At 47.2% G+C, this 23202-nt stretch overlaps 1 protein-coding gene across 4 annotated transcripts in view; it reads left to right on the top strand.

Moving 5' to 3' along the window:
- Nucleotides 1-2407, top strand: part of PAPOLA (poly(A) polymerase alpha) — a 60695-nt gene extending 58288 nt beyond the window's left edge. For 3 of the 4 annotated variants that reach the window (XM_033106996.1, XM_033106994.1, XM_033106993.1), the window contains one exon: nt 238-2407. In XM_033106996.1, the coding sequence (XP_032962887.1) occupies nt 238-333 (96 nt within the window). In that variant the 3' untranslated portion in view covers nt 334-2407. The remainder of the gene's footprint in view (nt 1-237) is intronic. The other variant, XM_033106995.1, reaches the window with a different exon arrangement.
- The last annotated feature ends 20795 nt before the right edge of the window (nt 2408-23202 follow it).

Here is a 23202-nt window from a genome sequence, read left to right as displayed (position 1 = left end):
CTAAAATATTCCATATTATTTGAAAATTCCTACAAGTGGAGAAGAAATAATTTCATAGTAAGTCATATTTATTTGCACTCCATTTTGATAACGTTTTAGAATATTTTTCTTTAAATTCTTAATACTTCTTGTGATAAGGTCCCATCCATGTCTTAGGAAGTAAAGCAGTGGAAAGTAAATCTCATTGTTAAGTTTCAGTGCTTTGAACAACGTTATGTTCTTTGCTTTTGTTCTCAGAAAACATCCAGTACAGACCTTTCTGATATCCCTGCTCTCCCTGCAAATCCTATTCCTGTTATCAAGAATTCAATAAAACTGAGATTGAATCGGTAAAAACAACCTCAGGGGTCCATAAACAATATCTGCCAACTCAACCTGTTGTCTTCAAATGCTAAAAAAGGAGAATGGAGGGTACAAGACTAGACATGACTGAAAATGGATTTAGGTTTTTTTTGTGACCTCCCTTACTGGGCTAATCAGCACTTGATCGGAAGTCCAGGTTAGTATGTGAAGCCAGGAGTACTATTATTATTGTGTTAGCAACAGTTGCATTAACTATTTCAAAAAATTACTGCCTTTAAAAAAAACAAAAAAAACAAAAACAAAAAAAAAAACACCTCAAGCTATATTTGTATCCATAATTGACATCTGGACTGGGTTTATGTTGGATGCATTATTTGGGAAATTTGCGATAACAAACTGGCATAAGAATTCCTTATTCTGATGATGCACTTTTATGTATTTTTTTTATTAGAAAGTAGAACTAATTTTAGATTTTCAGCTTGATGGATTTTCATTTTTCCTGAAGAATTTCCTTTACCATTGGTCGTCAAATTGGATACCATTGTGCAGTGATATACTGTTGTACTTCAGAGAAAGGATAAGAATACATCTGGTTCCGTTTCTGTGAGGTAGCTGTAACCCTTAAAAATGAAATGTCAATTCTAGGCTATATATTTGACATTGAAAGAATAATTAGGAAATAACTTGGTTTTGATGGGGTCATGATTAAGAAATGATATTTTGGTTTTATTTATAGAATTGTTTAGAGTGCATACAAATCAGCGATCAGCCGGCAAGTATTTTTCTTTGAGCTTATTAAAGTTCCATATTCTTTTGCCTTCAGTCTGTTGTCTTTGAAACAAACAAAGCTTTTGCTCCTTCCCCCTTTTTGTTTTTCCCTTTTTGCTTGTATGCATAAGGTAGGATTTATTTCATACAAAATAAAATGCCAGTATTTCCTTAAGCCATGATGTGAAACCAGTGAGCCTGTGACCACATGGCACAGAACACTACAGTTTGGTCCCATGGCTGTAATTTCAGGGCGACTGAAAGTAATGCCTGTGAACATGATTCCTATCTCGATGGCCATTTGATCTCTAAATGAGAGGAATTTTGTACACTCCACAGAACTCCTGTCTATAGTAAAGTTGATTTTCAATTTTAAACATGTGGGCAAACAGGCATTTTCTCCAAGAATTTTAAACTAATTTTTACTTTTAAACAGTTGACCAAAATTTGTCAGTAAATTTTACATGTAGGAACATTTTAAAAATCATTTCTAGCAAGCACTTGGCATCTAGTCAGCTCTCTCCTTTTTCATTTTGTTTTATCCCGTCAATAGATTAGGAACTCTTTTCTTTAAGGAAAATAAGTCCTCGTAATTAAGCAGCAGAACATCCATCTTTACGAAGCGTGAGGGATGCCGGATGTCGATAAACTTACTCTTTCTTAATCTGGACAAAGCAGACCTGACAGTTTTCTGATGAGCATGTTTTATGAGTCCTCCATTGTGCTCCTTCTATCACATGTGCATTTTTCATGTTAAACTGCAATTCCTTCAGCCCTTCCCCATCCTTCTAAATTAATTTTCCAAAGTTGGAGTATAGTCTTTCCCCCTTAGGCTAGGCATTAATTGAAGCTTTTTTCTCACCACACTCGATCACGTGTAGTATACAGTATTTCTACTTCCCACCTCTGCTCTGCAGTCACCTTCCCTTTTCCCTCCGCCTAAGGAAAAAAGATGGTCAGACGAACAGGTAAAGTGTACAAGGTGTCTGTGTGTTTTGTGTAGCTGCAGAGTTAGATTGAAATTGTCAGGCACAGATTTAGTCTTGTCATTTTGTTTACACATTGGGGGAAAAAATTCAGTTTATTAAACGTTTCATGTAACTGCACCCAAGTTTTGCCAAGCTGGAAACTTGGACCTTTTCTGTGTAGTGACTTTTTAATTCTAGTTTTCATAACCTGGAGGTCAGACTGTTGCTTTCGCATGATGTACGTAGTGTCTCATGACTGGAGTTTGCTTTGTTTTATAGTATCTGTACTCCTTGTATTTTTCAAGAGCTATTTTGTAAACAGATGATGTATTTCTCCATTGAAAACACAATAAAAAAAAACAGCACAATCCCACAGTTGGCTGATTTCTTTTGACTGACTTTGTATTCTTTCGTTTTTTCAGTGATCTAATAGGTTCTCCTTATAAGTTTATATAGTATGGCTCTAAATGAAGATTGCCAAAATAATACACTGCGGTTACTTTTAGAAAAGATTTGTTTCTGGTTAATTTATGCCATTAGCAGCAGCCTAATATTAATTGATAGCTCACATAATTAGGTATTGGTTTTTCATACACTTGCTCATTAGGGAGGAAAACATGCATATGTTACTATTAATTCACTTTCAGCTGTCCCATCATGTACAATATGTATTCTGTGTATGTAGACACTATATACATCTTTTCTGTGTGTTTATTCCATGCATGTGGAAAATACACCGCTGATGTGCTTCCTTTTCAAAGCGATTGGTTTTCAGAGCAGTTGGTACTTTAACATCAGCAGGTGGCACTGTTGTTTTTTCAGTGAATTTAGGATTATACACCACAACCAGCCAGGATCCTATGTTTCTCATTTTGCTAAACCCGGATCAGATGCTGCTTTTCTTTCTTTCTTTCTCTCTCTCTCTCTCTCTCTCTCTCTCTCTCTCTCTCTCTCTCTCTCTCTCTCTCTCTCTCTCTCTCTCTCTCTCTCTCTTCTCCCTCCCTCCCTCCCTCCCTCCTCATTGAAGTTTATTGGGGTGGCAATTGTTAGTAAAGTTACATAGATTTCGCGTGTACGATTCTGTAATACATCATCTATATATCACATTGTGTGTGCACCACCCAGAGTCAGTTCTCTTTCCATCACCATGTATTTGAGATGCTGCTTTTCTGAAACCCCAAAATGCTCAACATTGCATATTTAACTCCTGGGTTAGGAGTGTACTGTTCTGTATGTTTGTGATGGCCGATTCTTGGGTATGGTTATCCTAAGTGTTTTTGAGTGGAGGGATGAACGCATTATGTAAAAGCCATTGCTCTGAGGGACATGTAGGTGTGCATGCTTCATTCCTGAAATTCTAAATTCTAATGCCTTCACTATGTATCAAAAATACATGACTACAATGTGGGATAATGTTTTACTAACTTCTGTGACTATTCAGTAAAAGAGAAAAAGTGTAAAAATCACCCTCGACTCCATTGTTAACACCTACAGAGTTGAACTTCCTGTACTTCCTCTACCTTGATAGACACCTAAGCATGGGACTGAATGTCACACGTTCTAAGTTTTTATCACCCACGTGGCCTTTTGGCATTTCAGTCATCTCGATGAATTAGTAAAATGGTTATTGAAAGTTGTGTGTTTTGGGTTCTGGGTATATACTGGAATAAAGTTTGTATTTTTCCAATTAACACCTCTTTTTCCTCCACACAGAAAAATTTTTCAGAGCTCTGTGTAGTATTAATTCTGGCTGCACTCAAGGTGGCAATAAATGATCGGCAGCTCCAAGTACTAATTGATACCAGAAAAATAAATCATTAGCATACCCAAACTTGTAGACCGCGCCCTGGGAATATTAACTGCTAGTTCACTTAAATGCCTTTAAACGAAAAGGCATTCAGCAGTCCTCTGGATATACTTTTGCCTGTTTTAATTCTAACAAACGAATAATACAAGACAATTAGTTGCCTGTTAGCCGGAATTGGGGTTTTTTTTGTTTTCTTTTTTTTTTAATTCTCTATTCCTCTTCTGTTAGCTTTTCTTCATACCAACATCACAAAATGGGTGATGGTGTCTTAACTGAGACCTGAAATGTTAAGTGTGTTGTGTAATAAACATGACCTTCTGTCATATAGAGACAAGTGGTCTGTTTAATTCTGTGTAATACTTGTTTCTCATATTTGTGGAATTAATGTATTCATCCTTTCTCTATACTTAACCAGTTTAAAAATTCTTATGACATTTTATGTATCTTTATTGGCACCAAGAAAGATGGCATCAATATTTTTGAGCCACGTATTTCAGAAATGATTGTATGTACTTCATTCTAGAAGTGATTTCATATACTTGCAAAGTCATTTCAACTTTTTTTCCTCAGAGACATGCTTTTGTCTCAATGTTCTGGGAACATCATTGCAGTTGATCAAACCATATACGTATGTTGTTGAAAGACGTGGAATTTTAAGTACTTTTTCCTTTTCTCATCCACTCCCAATTCACAGGCCTTTCCTTGAAAGGACAGAATTCAGGCAGTACTCATGTCCACGTTTCTGAAAGCTCACATGGGTGTGAAAGGTTGCGGTTGTAATTACTGTGTTTTTCTCCAGTTACCTTTTGCGATGCTCCATGTTTTCAGATAGCCAAAAATCATATCTTTTACAAAGAGCACAGTATTGTTTAGATTTTATGGAATTTAACCGTCTGCTATTTAAAATGTAACTTTGAAAATATTCATAATGAATGTAAATAAAATAATGCAGCCACTTTCCTTCTGTTTTGTGTATCTTTCAGTTCCACTAGTAGGATGGAAGATGTATCTTTTGAAATGACGAGCAGAACAGTCTGTGTGCTTTAATCAAAGCTTTGTATTTTTTACTATGATATTTCTAAAGCACAGGGTAATACCCTTAACAGTGGTTCTTCCTTGCCACCCAGCTTAGAGTTTTTGTGTATACGTGTTATTTTTCGCTTTTTAAAGTATAATTTCCATTTTATTTTTATTCTACAGACTATTTCTTCAGTTCTTTAGGACTTGGCTCCTTACATGGGCTTTGGTGGAAGGTCCTGGGGCGGCACCCGCAGGTCTAAATGGGGGTGGGGTGTCATGGGCACGATTCCTGACGACCTTGCGTGAATGGCACAATTCACAGTCATGTAGTTGTGCACACAGCCTGGGAAGCACATGGGCGGCGGAGACGCTCGCTGGGAGATAACCCCCTGCCGCTACTGTGTTTCGAGACGGACTTCATGGCCCTGCCCTGGGGCGCGATCGGGCGCAGTTGGTGCCCCGGTAGGCAGCACATGGCCGCGGCCCTTTTTGGCACGACCATTGTTCCTTCTTTTCTTGGTCATCTTGGAAGGGAGGACCCGAGAGAGTGTGTTGTTTCTTTTTTAGGGGTGACAATAGGTTTATGCTAAACCCTCCACACTACGCTCCACACTGGTCCAGAACTGAACAGGGAAGCCTAAGGGTGTGTGGGTTTTTGTTTTACCTTGTGGAATAAATAATGAGGGTCTAGAAGCCCCAGAACTGAATCACCCTGAGCTTGAACTTGCCACTGTCACTTTGGTCTTAGCAGCAGAGTCCCTTTTCGCCCGAGCACAGATACCGCAGCCCTAAGACACTTTACCTAAGCCATACCCCAGCAAAAGGCGTTATCGGCAGCAGAGTAAATTCAGCTACACAGTATCACTCTGAAAAACATTGTGTGAAAAATGGTTTTACCTATAGTTTTGAATATATTTCAAACAATTGCATCAATAGATTGACATACACAACAGATTAAAGGGAGCCCTGTGGGTGAATCCTGCCCCAGGGTCGGTTTAAGCCTTGGACTGAGTAGAATGTCATTAACAGCTAAAATGATAAAGCATCACCTACCTGGTCTAAGTAGGATGGGTCTCCACACTTGGAAGTATTCTCAGTTTTCACTTAACTTGGATGTTTTTAATTTCATATTAACCATGTGAGTACTTTAAAATATATATATATATATATATATGTATATATATATATATTTTAATCTTAAATATATATATATATGTCTCTTAAAAATATATATATATATGTCTCTTAAAAATACTTTGCAAACCTTTTAGAAACATTTCCTTTAAATAAATTGTGAGGTGCTATTTTTGGATCCAGCAAGTTTAAATCCAAAAATACGTATTTTGAGTAATTCAAAATTTGGATTTTATGGGTTTCTTACAGCTCATTGCAGACATTTATCTCAGTCTTGTATGTTTTCTAATGTCTTATAGCCCTAACATCATTAAATTTATTTTCAGTATAATACAGTTTTTGCTCAAAGAAGACTTGTGGAAATGAAAATAACAAAGTTATTTCTGGGGAATAAAATGATCTTATGTCACTGCTATGCCCCATACATAACACACATATGTGGGTATTTGGGGGTATTTTCAGATTTTAGGCATAAGAAAGTAGGTATGTGTATTTTAATATAATAATTATATTAACTTTGTGCTTGTTCCCTGTGGATGCTGTCTCTCTCTTGGCATAACACCCTCCTTACAAACTTTCACACTGTGTGGTGCCTGGTGCTATGTGATTTCCAGAAATCTGGCATGAGAATTGGTCCTTGTTTGCGTTTTCTGACTGCAGTGGAGCTGTTAATAAAGAGATTGATGATAAAGTTGTCGAAAAGAGACAGTTGGGCAGAGCTGCTCCCCATGAGTGACAGAGGGCGTGATCCGCCTTCGCAGCCAAGAAAGTCGCCCCCAGCAGAGAGCCGGCCGTGCCTGGACACGGTGCCAAGACTATTAGGAGAAGCCGCACTGCCCCACTAGACTGCTGCGCCTCTAATTTAGACTTGTTTCACGTGCCCATTCTTATCCTGAAGTTCATGGAGTGCTCAGGACAAGTATACTTGCACATAGGACCCACACTTCCCAGCTGTGAAACAATCATTTGTGAAAATTCTTGAAAGCACTCAATTCATCCTAAGTTGGTTTAGTAAAATTGTTTTATTTTGAAAGTATTACAACAATTTTTGTAGAAAGCCTGAGTTTCTTCTAGCCAGCAGCCTCCTCAAAAGCCTTCAGGGAGTCCAGTCTGACAGCCTCAAGGAGAACCAGTGACTGCAATAGCTCTTGGTTATGGGTAACTGTCTTAGTCAGAATGGTGGTGTGTATTTTCCATGTCTCGCTGCTGGTAAGCTTCAGCTACTGGTGTACACTCAGCTGTTACTGTTTTGTGAGGTCTTGATAGCCCACGAGAAGTTTGGACACGAGTACTAAAGACAGATTGTGCCTATGAGTTTTAAGCTGCCCTAGGTCACATGTTTTCTGCTTTTGTTTCTCAAATATGAGAATATTTTATTGATCATGTTTCTCTTACAAGGAAAAGTATATCATGTGGCCTTTGTGCCTTTGCCTTGTTAAATGACGAAATGTGGACTCTAGTTTCTGGACAATGAAAATTCTTGAAAAAGTTAATTTTGCAACTGTGGTTTTTGCCATCTGCCAAAATGCTTGATTACTTTGTCTCTACACACACACACACACACACACACACACACACACACACACACACACATAAATTTTAGATTGGGCTCAAGGTGGTTTCCTTGATCCCCAGGGGTCTTACTGTTCCTTTTAGAAGCAAGTTCTGACCAATCTCTACTTCCTTTAACATGAGACCTTCAAACAGATTTCTGAATTGTCGTTGGTTGGTTTTCTTGTCCCAAGTAAAATCATACGCCACGGTGTGTTTTTTGTCCAGAATACATTAAGACTGCAAGGCCAGACCAGGCCAGAGGACGTTACCATGCTACTCATTGCTGGTAGTCCTGGTAGCCTGACCCTTACTGTACATCTCCAGGAACTGGACAACTGTAGGGGAATCCCGTCAAGCCCCCACCCTTGAATATATCACAATCAGGACAAATTCTCCAAATGACGGAGTTCTCGGAATAACGCACTGACTGGTACCTTACGGTTCTAGCAGGTTCTTTTTGGCATCTTTGAGGTTCATGGTGAGCATGAGCTGTTGCTAAGCTGGGGACTCGTATTTGCCTCAAGGAAAGCATGGATGTACGCCAGTAATTTACAGTAGACAAATCAGCTGAAAGAACTTGTCAAATTTCATGTCATTTCTCTCCATGTCTGTGTGAATCAAAAGTGGTTTTTTCCTGCTATTCTGCATTGTTCTCTCGATTTAGCTTTGATTTGGGAAGGAGCAAAATGGCATGTTTTCAGGAGCCTGGTATAATGAGCCTCCATGGTGTTCTTGAATCCTAGCATGTTTGTGAACCTATTCTCTGAGGCTAGGTTTGATCTGAGTCCCCTGGCCTCCCAAGAAGTTTCATTGGCCAGACTTGCCAGGTTGGCTTCCCGGGGTCGGTTCCAATCATAGGCCTGTAAACTGGAATCCCTACAAAACAGGCTTGGGTACTTGATGGGTGAAAGAAAGGTGAGCTGCAAGGACTCCTGGAATTTTCCATCAGCTCCCTTTTGGCCTTACATTACTTTCATGAAGAGCCTTGGATTTGGCAAACAGGCTGTAGGAAGCCTTGAACATTTTACTTCATTTCCAGACGGGTTTGAAATGATTTAGATTTTTTTTTTTTTTAATTGGGGAAGGGGAACAGGACTTTATTGGGGAACAGTGTGTACTTCCAGGCCTGTTTTTTCAAGTCACGTTGTCCTTTCAATCTTAGTTGTGGAGGGTGCCGTTCAGCTTCAAGTTGTTGTCCTTTCAGTCTTAGTTGTGTCTGGCGCAGCTCAGCTCCGGGTCCAGTTGCCGTTTCTAGTTGCAGGGGGCACAACCCACCATCCCTTGCGGGAGTTGAACCAGCAACCTTGTGGTTGAGAGCCCGCACTCCAACCAACTGAGCCATCCGGGAGGCAGCTCAGCTTAAGGTGCCGTGTTCAATCTTAGTTGCAGGGGGTGGAGCCCACCATCCCTTGAGGGAGTAGAGGAATTGAACTGGCAACCTTGTGGTTGAGAGCCCACTGGCCCATGTGGGAATCGAACCGGCAGCCTTCGGAGTTAGGAGCATGGAGCTCTAACCGCCTGAGGCACCGGGCCGGCCCGAAATGATTTAGATTTTTGACGTGACTAAGAATGAAATTTTTTTAAAGGGTCATGCAGTCAGGATAAAGGAAATGTATAGTCGGGTCAGGCCAGAAACCTAGGGAAAAATATCTTAATGCCCCCCTTCCCCCTTGATTGTTCAACGGATGTTTTCAAATTCTCTCTCTAGCACTTTTCTAGTTGTTGGCTTCATGGAATTTACATTCCAGTGGAAGTTGACTTCTTTAATTACATTTTTATTAGTAATGGCTAGTTAGTTGCTAAACCACAGAAACAGGAAAACTTCATTAATTAAGAATTATTTGGAAATTCTCATGTAATTGTTGGTTTGATCACCACTCAAGACTATACCATTCAAAGCAATGGAGCTTCCATGAAGGATTAGAAGGAAACATGTAAGGGGCTTGAGTGATGTTTTACTTGAAATCTGCTGTGATGGTTGCCATGGGGAGAAGACGGGAGGGAGAATCCCACCTGGGTGTTTGAGGCATGACCAGACAGCAGGCTTTTGGGAGGTTGGGGCCCCATGGAGAATAGGCGGTGACGATGAGGTCTGGGCTTTTCAGTAAAAGGCTCGAGCTGCCACTTCTGGTGGAGGTGGCCTTGTGGTAGAGGTGCCTAGTCCCTGGTATAAAAACTGACTTCCACAGGATACTGGATTATCTGTGTCAGCGGTGGCATATGCTAGAAACAGCCTTCAGCAAAGTTGCCCCTTAAGCCAGCCATCCTGACTGCCATTTTATTGTGGTCGCTGAATTAAAACATTTAGCCAACACTGTGTGGTAGTGGAAAGAATGCGGTTTTCAAGTCGGAGCTGCAGGCAGATCTTGGCTGTAGCACTTCACCGTTCACCCCGGAGCACTCATTGGCCTTAAAGTTTTGACTAACACTTTTATGTGCGTGAGCCACAATGGTCTGGCAATTCGAGCTGTGTTCCAAGGTGGGGTTTAGGCAATCCAACGTTGGAAGGAGATTGTTTGAGATTCCATTCAAGTTTCAAATTTTTGTCAGATCAACCTGGTGGATTTTGTTTGTAAATAATTTCAGCCAAATACTATCACCAGTTCTTGGAATTTTATATCTAGTTGGTGTGGGTAGCCTAAATCTACCCCACTGAAGGTTCCCAGGTAATAGTGGGAGAGGAAAAAAAAGACTTAGGTAATTCTGATTTATAAGTTGAATGTTGCCAAACCTTGGTCTTTTCAGTTGAATTGTACTGCCGTTGGCCTCAAGTCCTGAGCTTTGCACTTCTGAGGTTGCCGCCTGTGTGTGTAATATCTGAGGAGTGCTAACAAATGCTGAAGAAATTTAAATTGCTCAAGAGTAGAGCAAATAGAAATAGCAACGATACCTGCGAGGTGGCCCAGGTGGTGCTTCACCATATCCTATCTGAAGGAATTCGTTTGATAACTCTTGTTAAGAACAAAATTAAGGCAGAAGTCCCCTTAGAAGAGTTACATAAAAATGATAATATTTTAGAAAAAGGTAAAAATAGAAATAGATAATCTGAAAACGATTTTTTTTGTGGGGAGGCCTTGTCCATTACATTGTATGTAAAATGCCACGACTGGTAAGTATTGTGGGTGAATATGCCATTTGGAAAATTCATTATTAGGAGAATTGATTTTAGGCAAATTGATGCTATCTAGAATTTGTTAATGTTGATTTTTTTCTGATTATAATAGAAGTACATAATCATTGTAATACTTGAAAAACACAAAAGAAATGTAAAGAAGAAAATAAAAATCATCCATAATCGACTTCTCCAAGTTAGTTTTCAAAATCTTTTATGTATTTTCTGTGTCTTCCTTTTTCTGGTTTTTTTTTTTTTTTTTTTTTAACATAGTTGAGATCATTGCTAGTAAGCAATTTTGTATTGTAGGCATTTTCCCTACAAATGGTCACGGCTGTTGACGACGGTATGGTGAAGAACACAGGAGTATTCTGTGCGTCCCGATGCACCAGCCTTCAGAGTGTGGCTTTACGGCCTGGGGAAACGTGGTGGTGTCAGTACCCAGCAGGGACAGCAGAGGGGAGAGCAGGCTATGTGATGGGGAAACCCCGCCCCGCCGAAATTCTTGAGGAGAGGATTGAATTACGGCGGCATACTGTGATGATTGGCTTTATGTTGAAGTGAATACCCCATCAGACGGTTAAAGAAAAAACAAGTTCAGAAAGCCTTCCTTTAGCCGGACCGCCCTCCCCATTTTTGTGGTGTACTGATGTAATTCTAATGGATACACTTCTGTCTTCTGTGAGTATTCATTCATTTAGCAAATGGTCACTGATCCTACTGTGTGCCAGGTGGAGCTAACAGAATGGGCAAGCAGGAAAATGGCCGACATCCACTGCACGCCCACAGTGTGCCCGCCACTTGGGGCGCTTGCTGACGTCACACTGAGATGCGGTAACAACACTCCGTGGGAGTGAAGTGGTAGGGCCAGTAATGGGTGGAAGCTGGCTGGTTCCAGAGCCCAGGCCCTTGGTTTTGAGTCACTGGTTCATTCAGCAGTTGTGGAGACACCCTGGGTATTTGTGAACAAAACTGGCCATAGCCCCTGTCCTTGTGAAAGCTGTAGTTCACAGGGAATGCGATGGCAAACACATGACACCCGTCACTACAAGCCTCAAGGAGCAGAACCCAGAGCTCGGAAAGGACAGACTCATCTTTATACCAGGCAGGCTGTGACCTGGAGGGCGTGGCATCGGCCAGGCACAGAGGGACCAGCAGCACTTTTGCGGCACTTTTCCCAAGCAAGGAAGAGCTTAGTGAGTTTAGAGGAACAGGAAGGTGATGGTTTCTGGAGCTGGGGTTGAGAGAGAGGTGAGCGCCCAGAGGTGTCACAGTATCAGCGCTGCTAGAGGCCCAGAAACTGCCAGGAAAATGGGCAAAATAGGTACCATTTGGACAGTGAGTTAGTGGGGGTTCATGAAACAGCAAGGGCTTTTGTGGGGCGGGGGGCAGGAGACAGCATTCCAGGCGGAGAGGAGGGCTCGTGCCCAGGCACTGATGGGAAGGCATAGGGGCTCAAAGTGACAGCAGGCTCGTGCGTGGAGGGGGCAGGAAGCAGTGTGGTAGGTTAACCAGAGTGTGACAGCTCTCATGAAGGGTCCCGAAGGTCAGAACATTTCACCATGAACATGACATGTTCCAAGCTCTTCGTGGGGTTATAACCTCAGTGGGGGAGAACAGCACAAACCAAATAAACAGATGGCCAGGGTCCATCCCTCTGGGGCTGTACTTGACCCTGACTCCCAGCTACTTACACCAGCTTGCATTCTGCTTAGGGTAGCTGGTGGCCAGAAGAAACAGCCCTTCACCAGTGACCAGCCTGCACCGGGACATTTTGGACCCTCATTATCAGGTCCTTGCTCCCACCCCGCCACCTTTCATTCCAGACCCTGTTACTAGTCCTTCATGTCGCTCCCTGTTCACCCACACTTCTGGGTTACAGCTTAGTGCCCTCGGGGTCCCCCGCTCTCCCCGTGTTCTCTGATCGGGCCATTTGGGGACAAACCATTCTGCCCTGCAATACGTAATAGCACTTAATGAGTGCCAGCCTTGCACTAAGTGGACCCCACCTCGTGGTCCTCCCAGCAGCCCCGCGAAGGTAGATGTTTGCAGATCCATGGTTCTGATGAAGGACCTGCTTTGCTTGGTGTGCTGGACCGCTGGGCTCTGGTTGCCTCCATGTCTCGGCCCTGGGGGGCTATGATCCCCAGGCCTGTACTAGTAGCACTTTCCTCCTGGCTGCTGTGGGCCCAGGGTTCCTGCAACACAAGTTCACTTGGCTTGCAAGGCAAGTAGAGGGAACGAACGATATGTCACTGGAGCCAGCAGAGGCTGTGAGCAGTGTGCCCTTTCCATTCCGACACTTACGTGGGGGCCGTGACATGACCTATTAAGCCAGGGGCTGCTTCTCTGCAGAGTCCTCCCCCAGACGCCTTCTAGTCCTTGACAGCCATCATGGTGGGGCTCAGCTTGGCGAAGATGAATATTTATGAGTCTTTATTTAATTAGGGCTAGAAACAGCTCTTCTGTGCTCATTGATCAAAGCAGCCGCCCCACTACCTGCCCTCACCCCACCTCCCACCAGCCCACCGCCAACCTGCAGCCCGGCTCTGCTGCTCACTCTCCCGTTGAGCTGCTGATGGCCTTCCAGTCCCCACCACCCACACCGCCCAAGGGTCAGAGCCCGCAAGGCTGGGCTCCTCTCGCTGCCCCCAGGCCTGGAGGCATCGTGGAAGCACTCACACTCACGTTGGTGGGAGGTGCTGTCGTTTGGCTCCATAAAGGGCACCCCAGTCCCAAGGCATTTAGCGACTTGTAACCCGAGTGGAAGATACTGGAGAAAACCTAACAGGCATTTGGGGAAGCACCCACCCTTCCTCCTGACGCTGCTTCTCTGTCTGCTGGTTCTAATTACAGCCTTCCCTGCAGGCTGAAGGGGAGGGTACGCAGTGAACAATAAACATCTCAGACAGAAGAGGGGTGTTGGGAGGGAGGCTGGAGCAGGGGCCGGGCAGGAAGAGGACACATGAGGACAAATCTTTGGGAACTTTTGCTAAAAAGAGGCCAGGGGAGTGTGGCCCTGGGGCCACCCACAGTCCTCGTGGTTCTGCTTCCTCACCCGCTAAGCAACCTTGCCAGAACCTTGGTTCCAAAACCCAAGCCACTCGGCAGCACCCCTTGGGGCCCCAGCCCGTTCTTCTGGGAATCTGGGGACCCGGGGTGTGAGCTGCTCTCCGTATAGCCTGGCCTGGTATACCCACTGATGCCCGGGCACAGCCTCCCACTTGCTCCGCTCTTTCCTCTTGTTGCTTGTGCTCTGCTTCTGGCTTCTACACGGGAGTCTCTTCCCTGGAGACCTAGGGTGGCACCTCCTTGGGGAGGGAGGATGTGCGCCAAACGTAAGTAAGGCGGGCGCTAACCTTGTGCAGCAAGCTGGAGGTTTACTCGCTCAGTACTTCCTGAGCCCCATGTGCCTGGCAGGAGTTCTGGGCATTGGAGGAGGGAGACAGCATACCCCTCCCGCACTGGCCATTGCACGCTCTTCCTTAGGCTCAAGAACTCTTGCCCCATCTCCTCCTCTGCATCCCTTTTGTGCTCGGCTGGCTTTTACTCCCCCTGCAGGTGGTAGCTTAGATGTCGTCATCTGGAGCAGCCCTTTGATCCCTCAGGCTGGGTGAGACCCTCTACTCCCAAAGCACTCTGGCTAAACCTCTTCGCACCTGCATATTGCATTGTGTCCCCAACTGGAAACCGAGCTCTTGGAAAGCAGGGCCATGTCTTGATACAAGTCTGAGGCCACAGCCCATGATGTGTGGTGGATGCTCGTCAGTGTAACTTCAGAGAATGAAGGATGGACCAGTTTCTGCTCTGAGGAACCCCCAAGGTACTAGGGGAATACCAGCTAACGTTTGTTAACACTTGATGGGCTCCACACTGTGCTAAATGCCTTACAGGGATTATCACGTTGAATCAACAGTCCTTGAAGCAGATATTGTAATTCCCATTTTGTAGGTGACAAAACTGAGGCGCAGAGCAGTTCCATACTTGTCCAAGGTCCTGGTTGCTGTGATGGGGAGGCTGGGAGCAATGGAGCAGACAAGAGGGGCACCTGACTCTGTCCTGGGCACTGTGGGCACTTGCTGTGTCTCATTCAGTTCTCAGAACAGCCCTGTGAGAGCAGTGTTGTTGCCTGGAACCTAAGAATTCAGAGAAATTCGGTGACTTGTTCAGGGGCACCAGCTGGGAAGCAGTGAAGTCAGAATTCAGACCTTTTGACCATTCCTGAGCAGGGGCACCCTGACGACAGGACTGTGAGGCCAAAGGCCCCCCAAGGCAGGGGCTGTTTCTTCCCGTGTTCCCTCCCACCTTACTGGGAAGACACTGGGACGTGACAATTCTTATTGTCACTACTGAATAAACCATGGCAGGGAGCCCAGCTAATGGGTCCTTCCAGGTCTCGGGGTCACTGTCCAAACCCTTTCCTTGTTTGAGGGCCAGTTGCTGGTGACCCAAAGTCTCCCAGTTCATCACGTACCTGGCTGCGGTGGGTTTTGTGGAATCAAATGACAAGGGCTCAACAAGTTTGTGAGTACGGCCACAGCACGCGTAACGCGGGGCTGGGCTGGTGCTGGGGAAGGAAATGAAGCTGTAACTTACGTGATTTCAAAACAATCCATCTTGGCCTGTGATTCCTTTTTATAAAACATGAATATGGTATCACCTCCCTAATTCTCATTTCTTTCGATGGAGGCTAAGAACTTTCAAGAGAGAGCAGTGCCAGACTTGCATTCAGCCTTCACAGTTTGTCCTTCGCAGGAGTGCGGGCTGACTTAGGAGTCATTGCTGCGATCATCACCAATGGAGTTGGCGCAGAAAAGGTGCAGAGAAGACGCGGGAAGGAGGGCAGGCGATCTGTGCGGAGAGTGAGAACCCATTTATCTGGGTGTCTGGCTTGCACATACTCTGTCCCTCGGGAACTCCACCCTGAATCTCTGAACTGTGAGTGCAGAAGGCTTTCCAGCTCTGGGAAGAAACATCACACAGCACAGGCACCCAGGCTGTGCCCCGTCTTCGGGCGCGTGGTGAGGCCGTTTGTGGCTATATCACATCACACATCTTTGGTGGTTAACATCCCAGCTTATGTGTCTGTTTTCACAGCTCACACCAGGTGATCCTGGATGACTTTACCTTCAGCATCGTGTCCACCAGGTACACGTACCTGATGGTCTGGACTCCTCGCCAAAAGCCTGTGACGTGGCCTTGTGAACCGCATTTCACAGGTTAGGAAGCTGGCTCAGATAAGAGGTGTGTAACTTGTAGGCTGCCTGCGTCTGGCCAGATAACTGCTCTGCTAATCAATTTGCTAATTGTGCCAGGGGAGGGGAGGAGGGTTGCTTTGGGGCCTCAGTTGACTTTTTAAGAGACACACACTTTGAACCATTGGAGCTGTGTTTTTTCTCTGCATCCGTCTTTACAGACTGGTGAGGTGTTTGGCACATCATTTCTCTCGGAAAACCCTAAGGAAGGGGACTTGTGGGGTGGGGAGCCCGAGTGGGGCTCAGAGTGAAATGAGAGGAAGGAGCAGGTGGGCGTATAGCTGTGAGGCAGCTGAGAGCCCCTCCCCCACGCTCTGGGGGACACCGACCCCACGGGGATCCTGCCCAGCCCGGCACAGAGTGCGTGTTCATGACTGAGAGCACACAGTGTCCCATCCTGTAGTTGTTACTACAGATTGTTCTGTGTTGCTGGCTAAGTGTTCTCAATAGCAGCTGGTCGTTTTATTCCCAAACAGTATGGACACATCCTGAAGGTAAGGACCCCACCTTAGGCTGCTTTGTTTCCACACACACTGCTTAGCCGAGTCGGCATGGCCTGGAGATGACTAACCTTCTGAGGGTCCCCTGAGTCTTTCTTCACCTATATGAACAAGAATTAGAATTAAACACAACTGTATTCGTATATTAACCAAACAAATTACAACTGGCTCTGCATGTCTCGGCAAACTAGTTTTCCTCTCTGGGCCTCAGTTTTCCCGTCAATAAAATGAGGCCAATTGACAGGGATCCTTGGAGGAGCTTTTGGCTCTCAGCTCCTTTGGGCTCTAAGTCTCCTCTTGGAGGATGTCATTCCCCCTGAAAACTGTGCTTTGACAAAAACTTGGTCTCTCCTCCCATCCCAGCAGCCGCTGCTTTCCCACCTGACTGTGGCCTGCAAGTCTGATGCCCCCATCTGTCTTTGTGTAGCATTCGAGAAGGAGCCCAGCCCCTCCTGGCTTCTCAGAGAGTCCTGATGAATACAGATACTGCATTTTTTGCATATTAGCACTGGTGCCAGTCTGAACCCAGCTGTGTGCAACGTAAGGTGAAATACAGATTCCCCCACCCCAGCCACGGCTCCTCCACGCATCTAATGGAAAAGGCAAAGCTTTCGGAGTAGACCCTGCATTGCATATGCATAAGCTCTCCTTTGGCTAGGGAAGGGGGTGACAATTTCACTCTCTCTCCCACTGTGTCTCTTTGTGCTTCTTTGAGTTTCCTTCAAGAGTAGCAGGCCATCTGGGCTAAACAGCTATTGGAAGTGACTTGGCCGTGCCCTGGACTGCCCTCTGGGGATCTCTCGGACTTGAGTCTTGAACCAGAACCCATCTTCCTGCCCACCCACTCAGCACGGCAACAGGAGTCTTTATTTGTCAGCAGCCACCTGAGGGAACAGGCCCTGCAGGATAAAGATCAAGCCTCTTTCCTGGCATTGGAGGCCCTGCCCTGTCTGCTCCCTGGCCCCCATAACCCCCGCCCTGCACTGTCCAGCCTAACTGCCAGCTCCTAGACTGGCCAGGCCTTCTCGTGCCCCAGAGCCTTTGCACTGGCTGTTTCTTCTGCCCCCTTTCTGGCATTCCTGCAGGGCCCCTTCTGTGTTCCTGTAGCCCAGGGGCCTGCCTCTGGCACACACATGCGCTTGGAATGCATCCCTGTCCCCACTGTCCCCTGGGCCCTCCCTGCCCCCGCCACTGTCTGGACACAGTGAAGAAGGCCAGGGCCAATGCCCTTTTAACCTCCTGTATCAAGAATTCAGTTTTAAAGCTTTCCTGAGTCTTGTCACAAATGTGTTGTGCAGGGGATGAGATTAGGAAGAAAAGCCAGTCTGAGGGGATGATCTCTGCACTTCGATGGGAAACCTAGAAGGAGGGAGGGGTGGCTGGTGCAGGTTTTGCTATTGTCACAGCTGCCACTGAAGGCTCCTTGGGAGGCTCTCAGGTCCTCCTGTGGGAAGGAGAGCTGGGCTGCCTGGTCACTTGGGAGTGGGGGTGCTGTGGGTGGTCACGCTGCAGCCTCCCCCACTTTCTCCTCCTCGCCCTCCTCTGCCTCTGCCAGGTCTCCTAGGCGCTCACTCTCCTTCCACTCCTCCATTCGAATAGCTGGGAGAGCAGAGGGGCTAAAATGAGTTCATATAGCTTTCCATGTATATATTTAGAGATAAGAAGTTCATTTAGGGATTGGGGCTGCTTCTTGTCTATGCATCATTAAGCACGCCACATCTGCTACTGAGCTAGCAATCAGCAGAATATTGAGAAAAGTTATAAAGAAATCTTTGCGTGGTTCATTTCCATGCCCAGCTCCGGCGTCCTGGCTCAGGCTTTCAGGAGCGAGTGTGTGGGAGGAAGTGGGGCTGGGGCTGTTGAAACCAGCCTCTCCAGACCTGGCACGGGATGAAGAGATGCAAAAGTAAATCCATGTTGACTGGCCACCCTCACAGTGTGTGTGGGCACGCGCGTGTGCGAGCATGGAGAGTGGACGAGATGGTCTGTGAAAAAGCTGCACGTACATTTTCCCACGGGTGCCATGCCAGGGAGGGCAGGTGGCCTTGCCGGAAGCTAAGGGCCCCTGGCATTCCCGCGCACTGCTCTGCAGTCAGAGGCTGGAGACCAGACTTCGGTACCACCAGACAAGGCCACCTGGATGGCCTTGACCGAGCTGCTTCCCCTCTGTGGTCCTCAGTCTTATCTGAAATGTGAGGGGGTGGGACGAGGTGGGGAGAGGGGGCCAGGGAGCAGGTGAGAAAGTGCTGCACAGAGGAGGTTCCTAACAAATGAGCTCCCTGTCCTACCTCGCCGCCCAGCAGGTGCCGGCCTGAGCTGGCCCAGGTCTGCTTGCGGAGCGCTGGCTTTGGGGTGGGGAGAGCCGCCGGCTCAGGTCCTGATTCTGGAGGCTCAGGGCTGGAAACCCCAGCGGCAGGTGGGGCTCTGGCCTCTCCGGCTCCTTCACAGGGGGAGTCAGAGCGGAGCCGCCTCACCCTCTACCTGGGGAACCCTGGACAGCCTCCCACCCTGGCCCCAGGAGGGTGGCGGTGGGGTGGTCGGAGGCTCCCTCCCAGGCCGGCTCTCCGGCAGCATGACATGTAGTGGGTTAAACTGCAGGTGTCACTGTTAGCCCTGAAATGGGGGCCGGGGCGGCCCACAAAGGAATCTGCTCGCTCGCGGCCGGTGGGCTCCGCGAGCTGTGGCTTGGCCCGCGGTCCGGGACCCGACGCGCTGCCCCTCTTCTCCCGCTGCCCCTTCCGCCTGCACCCAGATTAAATAAAGACAGCGCGGGTCCAGCACAGCCTGGCCCACAGGAGGCACCGCGTCCCCACGGAGCGCCACGGGCTCCCCCAGCGCCTGCAATTAGGAGGAAGGAGCAAAACAGGGGATTCGTGGGACCCCACTTAACCTTAGAGACCTCCCGGGAGGAGGGGACGCGGTTGCGCCCCGCGGAGGAAAGGCGGAAACGCGGGTTTGAGACGGGGTGTCGGCGGGCTGCTGCTGGGAGGGAGGGGGCCGCGCGCAGCTGCGTCCACGCTGTTGGGGGGTGGGGGTGGACAATTGGGGCCGCCTCGGAGGCCGCCGAGGGCCGGGGAGAGTTGAGGACCTGAGCAGAAGAGGCTCAGCGCGGCCCCCTTACTGGAGAAGCAGCCAGGGAGAAGAGACCAAATGGCGGGGGTGTTCCCGCTGCATTCCCCGCACCTCACAAGGTGGCACCACCCTTCACAGACACCACCAGCAGTTTAGTGGTTTAGATTGAAAAAGTCCTCCTTCCGAAAGTCTGCTTTCCAAAAACGACCGGCGGGGTGCTGCTTTTTCAGGGAATTCGCCCCAGAAATCACAGCCCCCTGGTCATCCCGTCCTGCACTGGCTGGGAGATGCCAGCCACCTCCCGGTGCCAGGCAGGTTCCCCAGCCGTGGCCAGGTAGACCCCTACAGCTGCCAAGTAAACCCCGCCCTGAACTCGCTTTGGGGGGTTGCTGAGCCCCAACATACCCTCCATTTCTTTTGCTCGCCTTCGTTTTAATTCTGTGTTTCATTCTCCCTTGAGAAACCTCCTGGACATGGAACCAGGTTTGGGGGGTTCTCTATCTGGGAGCTGGGGGTCCTCAGGTCCAGTGGTTGCTGGGGAAGGGGCTGCAGGGTTCTGGTCCCCCTTCTCCTAATTCCTGTTTAAAGACATAGAAACGGCGTGTACACGTGTGTTGGTGGGGAGCAAGGGCACCTAGTATTTCCCGGCCTTAACAAAAGAAGAAAAATAAATTTTTGAATAAGAATGGTCCGTGTACTGTGACCGCAGGGCAAATGCAAATGCAGGTTTTCAAACACAGACTCATGAATTCTTATTAAGAGTTCGTGACGACGCCTCCAAGCAGGACATTACATATTCATCAGTGTGCGTGAGGGACCTGGCTCCCCACTTCAGGTGTGGCCTTCCCAGCACCCATGTCCCTATAATCGTGGGGGCAGAAGAAGAAAAAGCAGGAGAAAACCAAACCCCATGACCAGCGCATTTGGTCTGTTTTCTTCCGTTCCTAAAGTGTTAAGGGAATAGGAGATAAAAAGCTGCACGTGGAAAAAGCAGCAGCCACAGCCATCCTCCGAGAAGATCTTTTTAGTGTCAAGTTAAATGTACACAAATAGCGGCTGCTGATCTCTTTTATTGGACTAACATTTATCCAGTAATATCCACACACTTTTAAAACCATTGAGGCCTCCTCTTCAGGTGTTCATTTGAATAGAAATAGCTGAATGAGTGTTTTTATAATTGATCCCCTGAGAACTGAATGTCTAGTGCTGCATAACCAACATTTTCCCATTGCTGAGGTTTCCCCGCCCCGCCCCCCCAAATTGCCACTCTGCAAAATTAGGATTTTTGTACGGTTTTGATAAGAGAATTAACCTCCCACGTGCCAAGCTCCCCGAGTATGAAGCTCTCCCAGGGAGTCAGCCTGTACTGGGCCAGCTCCAGGAACTTCCCCCAACTGAGCTACATCCTGGCCTGGGGAGAAAACTCCCAAGATGCCCCCTGAGGAGGATTTAATGGAGGCAGAGGGAGGGGAAGCAGCTTCCTCTCACACCCACACTCCACCAGGGCCAGGCTCCTGCATTTTTCTGTCTGTGCTGCAGGGCGAGCCTTGCACTCGCCAGAAGTGACTGGATGGTCAGCTGTGGCCTGATGTGAAGTCTGGGTGCTTGGAGCCGGGAACCTTGGGAACAAGATGAAAAGTACAGCACAGGAAATGTAGTCAATGGTATTGTAATACTGGGTACAGTGTAAGATGGGTACTAGACTTATGGGGGGGTCACTTTGTAAGTTATATAAATGTCTAATCACTATGCTGGGCACCTGAAACTAATATAATATTGCATGTCAACTGTAATTGAAAATTAAATTAAAAAAAAAAAACCAAACCCAAACCCAAAACTTTTCTCTCATTCCAGTGCTTTCTCACGTGCTGTCACGTGCTTTCTCTTAACGTTCATGCTAATTTTCAGGTTATAACCATAATATATGCTCAGTGTAGAAAATTAAAAAACTGTGTAGAAAGGTAAAGCTGAAAATAAATATTACCCCAAATTCACCACCCAGAGCTAAACACCGTTGTATTTCCTCCCAGTCTTTCTCTCTGTGTGTGTGTGTGTGTGTGTGTGTGTGAGTAGTTGAAATTGGGATCATACTGTACCTTCAGCTTTGTGTCTTTTCTCTCCCCTTTAATGGTATCTACGAGCATCGCCCGTGTGTTCAAGCACTGGTTGTCAAGATCAGTTTAGCAGCTGCACGCACAGCCACCAAATGGTTGTAGTTGAATGAATTTAATCACCACCATTGATGGACAGTGAACTGGGAGTTTTCTGGTTTGACTGTGTACGAAGGAATGTTCCTGGCCCTTTAGAGGCAGACTTATTTAAAGAATAAGAAAAAGTAAGAAAGTTACTGAGGAAAAAATGTTCCCTTTGTGGATGAGAAGAGACCGGAAATGCAGTTTCTTTCGGCAGAAACTGAGCAGTGAAAGGCATCTCAGATAAGAGAAGCCAACTGTGATCAGACCCCTGCCCCCGGTCCCCCTAGCAGGGCCGGGGCCCCCAGTCACTCCTGGGCCACAGGCTCTCGGCCTGTGGACATCCCTTCCTGCTCCAGTGGAGCTGCAGCCAGTTTTAGTCCTGGTATCAGGCAGGCTGCCTTCAGCTGCATGGAACAGAAAACCCCTGCTCAACTAGCTTCAGAAGCAAGGCCACTGTCTCTGTCACATGACAACATTTCCCGAGGAGTCAGCTCCAGTTTCACTAGTTCAGGGACTCTGCAGACTCACCAAGGACCACCACTGTCCCCCGCCATCCCCAGCATGGCAGCTCAACCTCAGGCCACCTCCCCTCCCAGTCCAGACATGTATCCATACGTGGTGAAGTCCAGAGGTGGAAAAGGGACTGTTTCTTCAAATGGGATGGGTTTTTTGTTTATTACATCAGCAAGGACGATCTTCTCTAGAAGCCCATCTGACTTCCCTCACTTCTCATTGGCTAGGACCTGACGCCCAGGTCTGAGCTGGTCAGTAGCAAGAAGAAAGACATTCATCTTTTCTGAGGTTGAGACTACCTGGGAAGGGGTGGGGGGCACTGTGGGTGACTGGGATGTCCCCTCTGGCGCTTCTGACCCCCTGCACCCCAAGTCTCCAGGCCCCTCTAGGCTGTAGGCATTGACTTCTTCGAGTTGCAGGTTCGCACAGACCCTAAGGCAGCTCTCACCAGTGAGCAGAATGTTAACTGTCCCAGCCTCATGGGTTGGTGGTATTCCCAGGGCCCTGGAGCCCACTGTGTGACCTGGGCCAGTGTCCGTGGTGGTCTCCCCAGATCTTAGCAGGACCCAGGAGCCTTAATGAGGGCCACTAGAGGCCCTCGTTATTGCCACTCCCTCCTCTGCCCTCTGTGCCCTGCTCTGTATATATTGTCCTGCCCTCTGTCCCTTCCCTTCGACTTCTGGAAACAGAATGTTAACTTTCTTAGGCAGAACCCCTCCTCCATAGGCCGACCCCAGTCTGACCCCAGTCCATCCCCAGTGCCAAGGATGGGCCCAGAGTGTTGCCGGGCCAGTCACTGCATCACACCCCCAGCTCAATCTGGGGATGGGCGTGTGATCCAATAAGAGTTGATGTCTGCTGGGATTCACGGGAAAGAGGTGCGCTTCCTTGCCTGAGGTCTCCAGGATGTGAGTGTGGAGCTGGTGGTCCCCATCCCACCTCCACAGGGCAGAGTCTGAACCAACATAGAAGAAGAAAGCAGAGTCAGGAGATGGAGAGAG

The sequence above is a fragment of the Rhinolophus ferrumequinum genome, chromosome 6 (genome assembly GCF_004115265.2).
Source record: "Rhinolophus ferrumequinum isolate MPI-CBG mRhiFer1 chromosome 6, mRhiFer1_v1.p, whole genome shotgun sequence".
NCBI lineage: Eukaryota > Metazoa > Chordata > Mammalia > Chiroptera > Rhinolophidae > Rhinolophus > Rhinolophus ferrumequinum.
The sequence above is the reverse complement of the archived record's forward strand: the minus strand, read 5'-3'. Positions and strand labels throughout refer to the sequence as shown.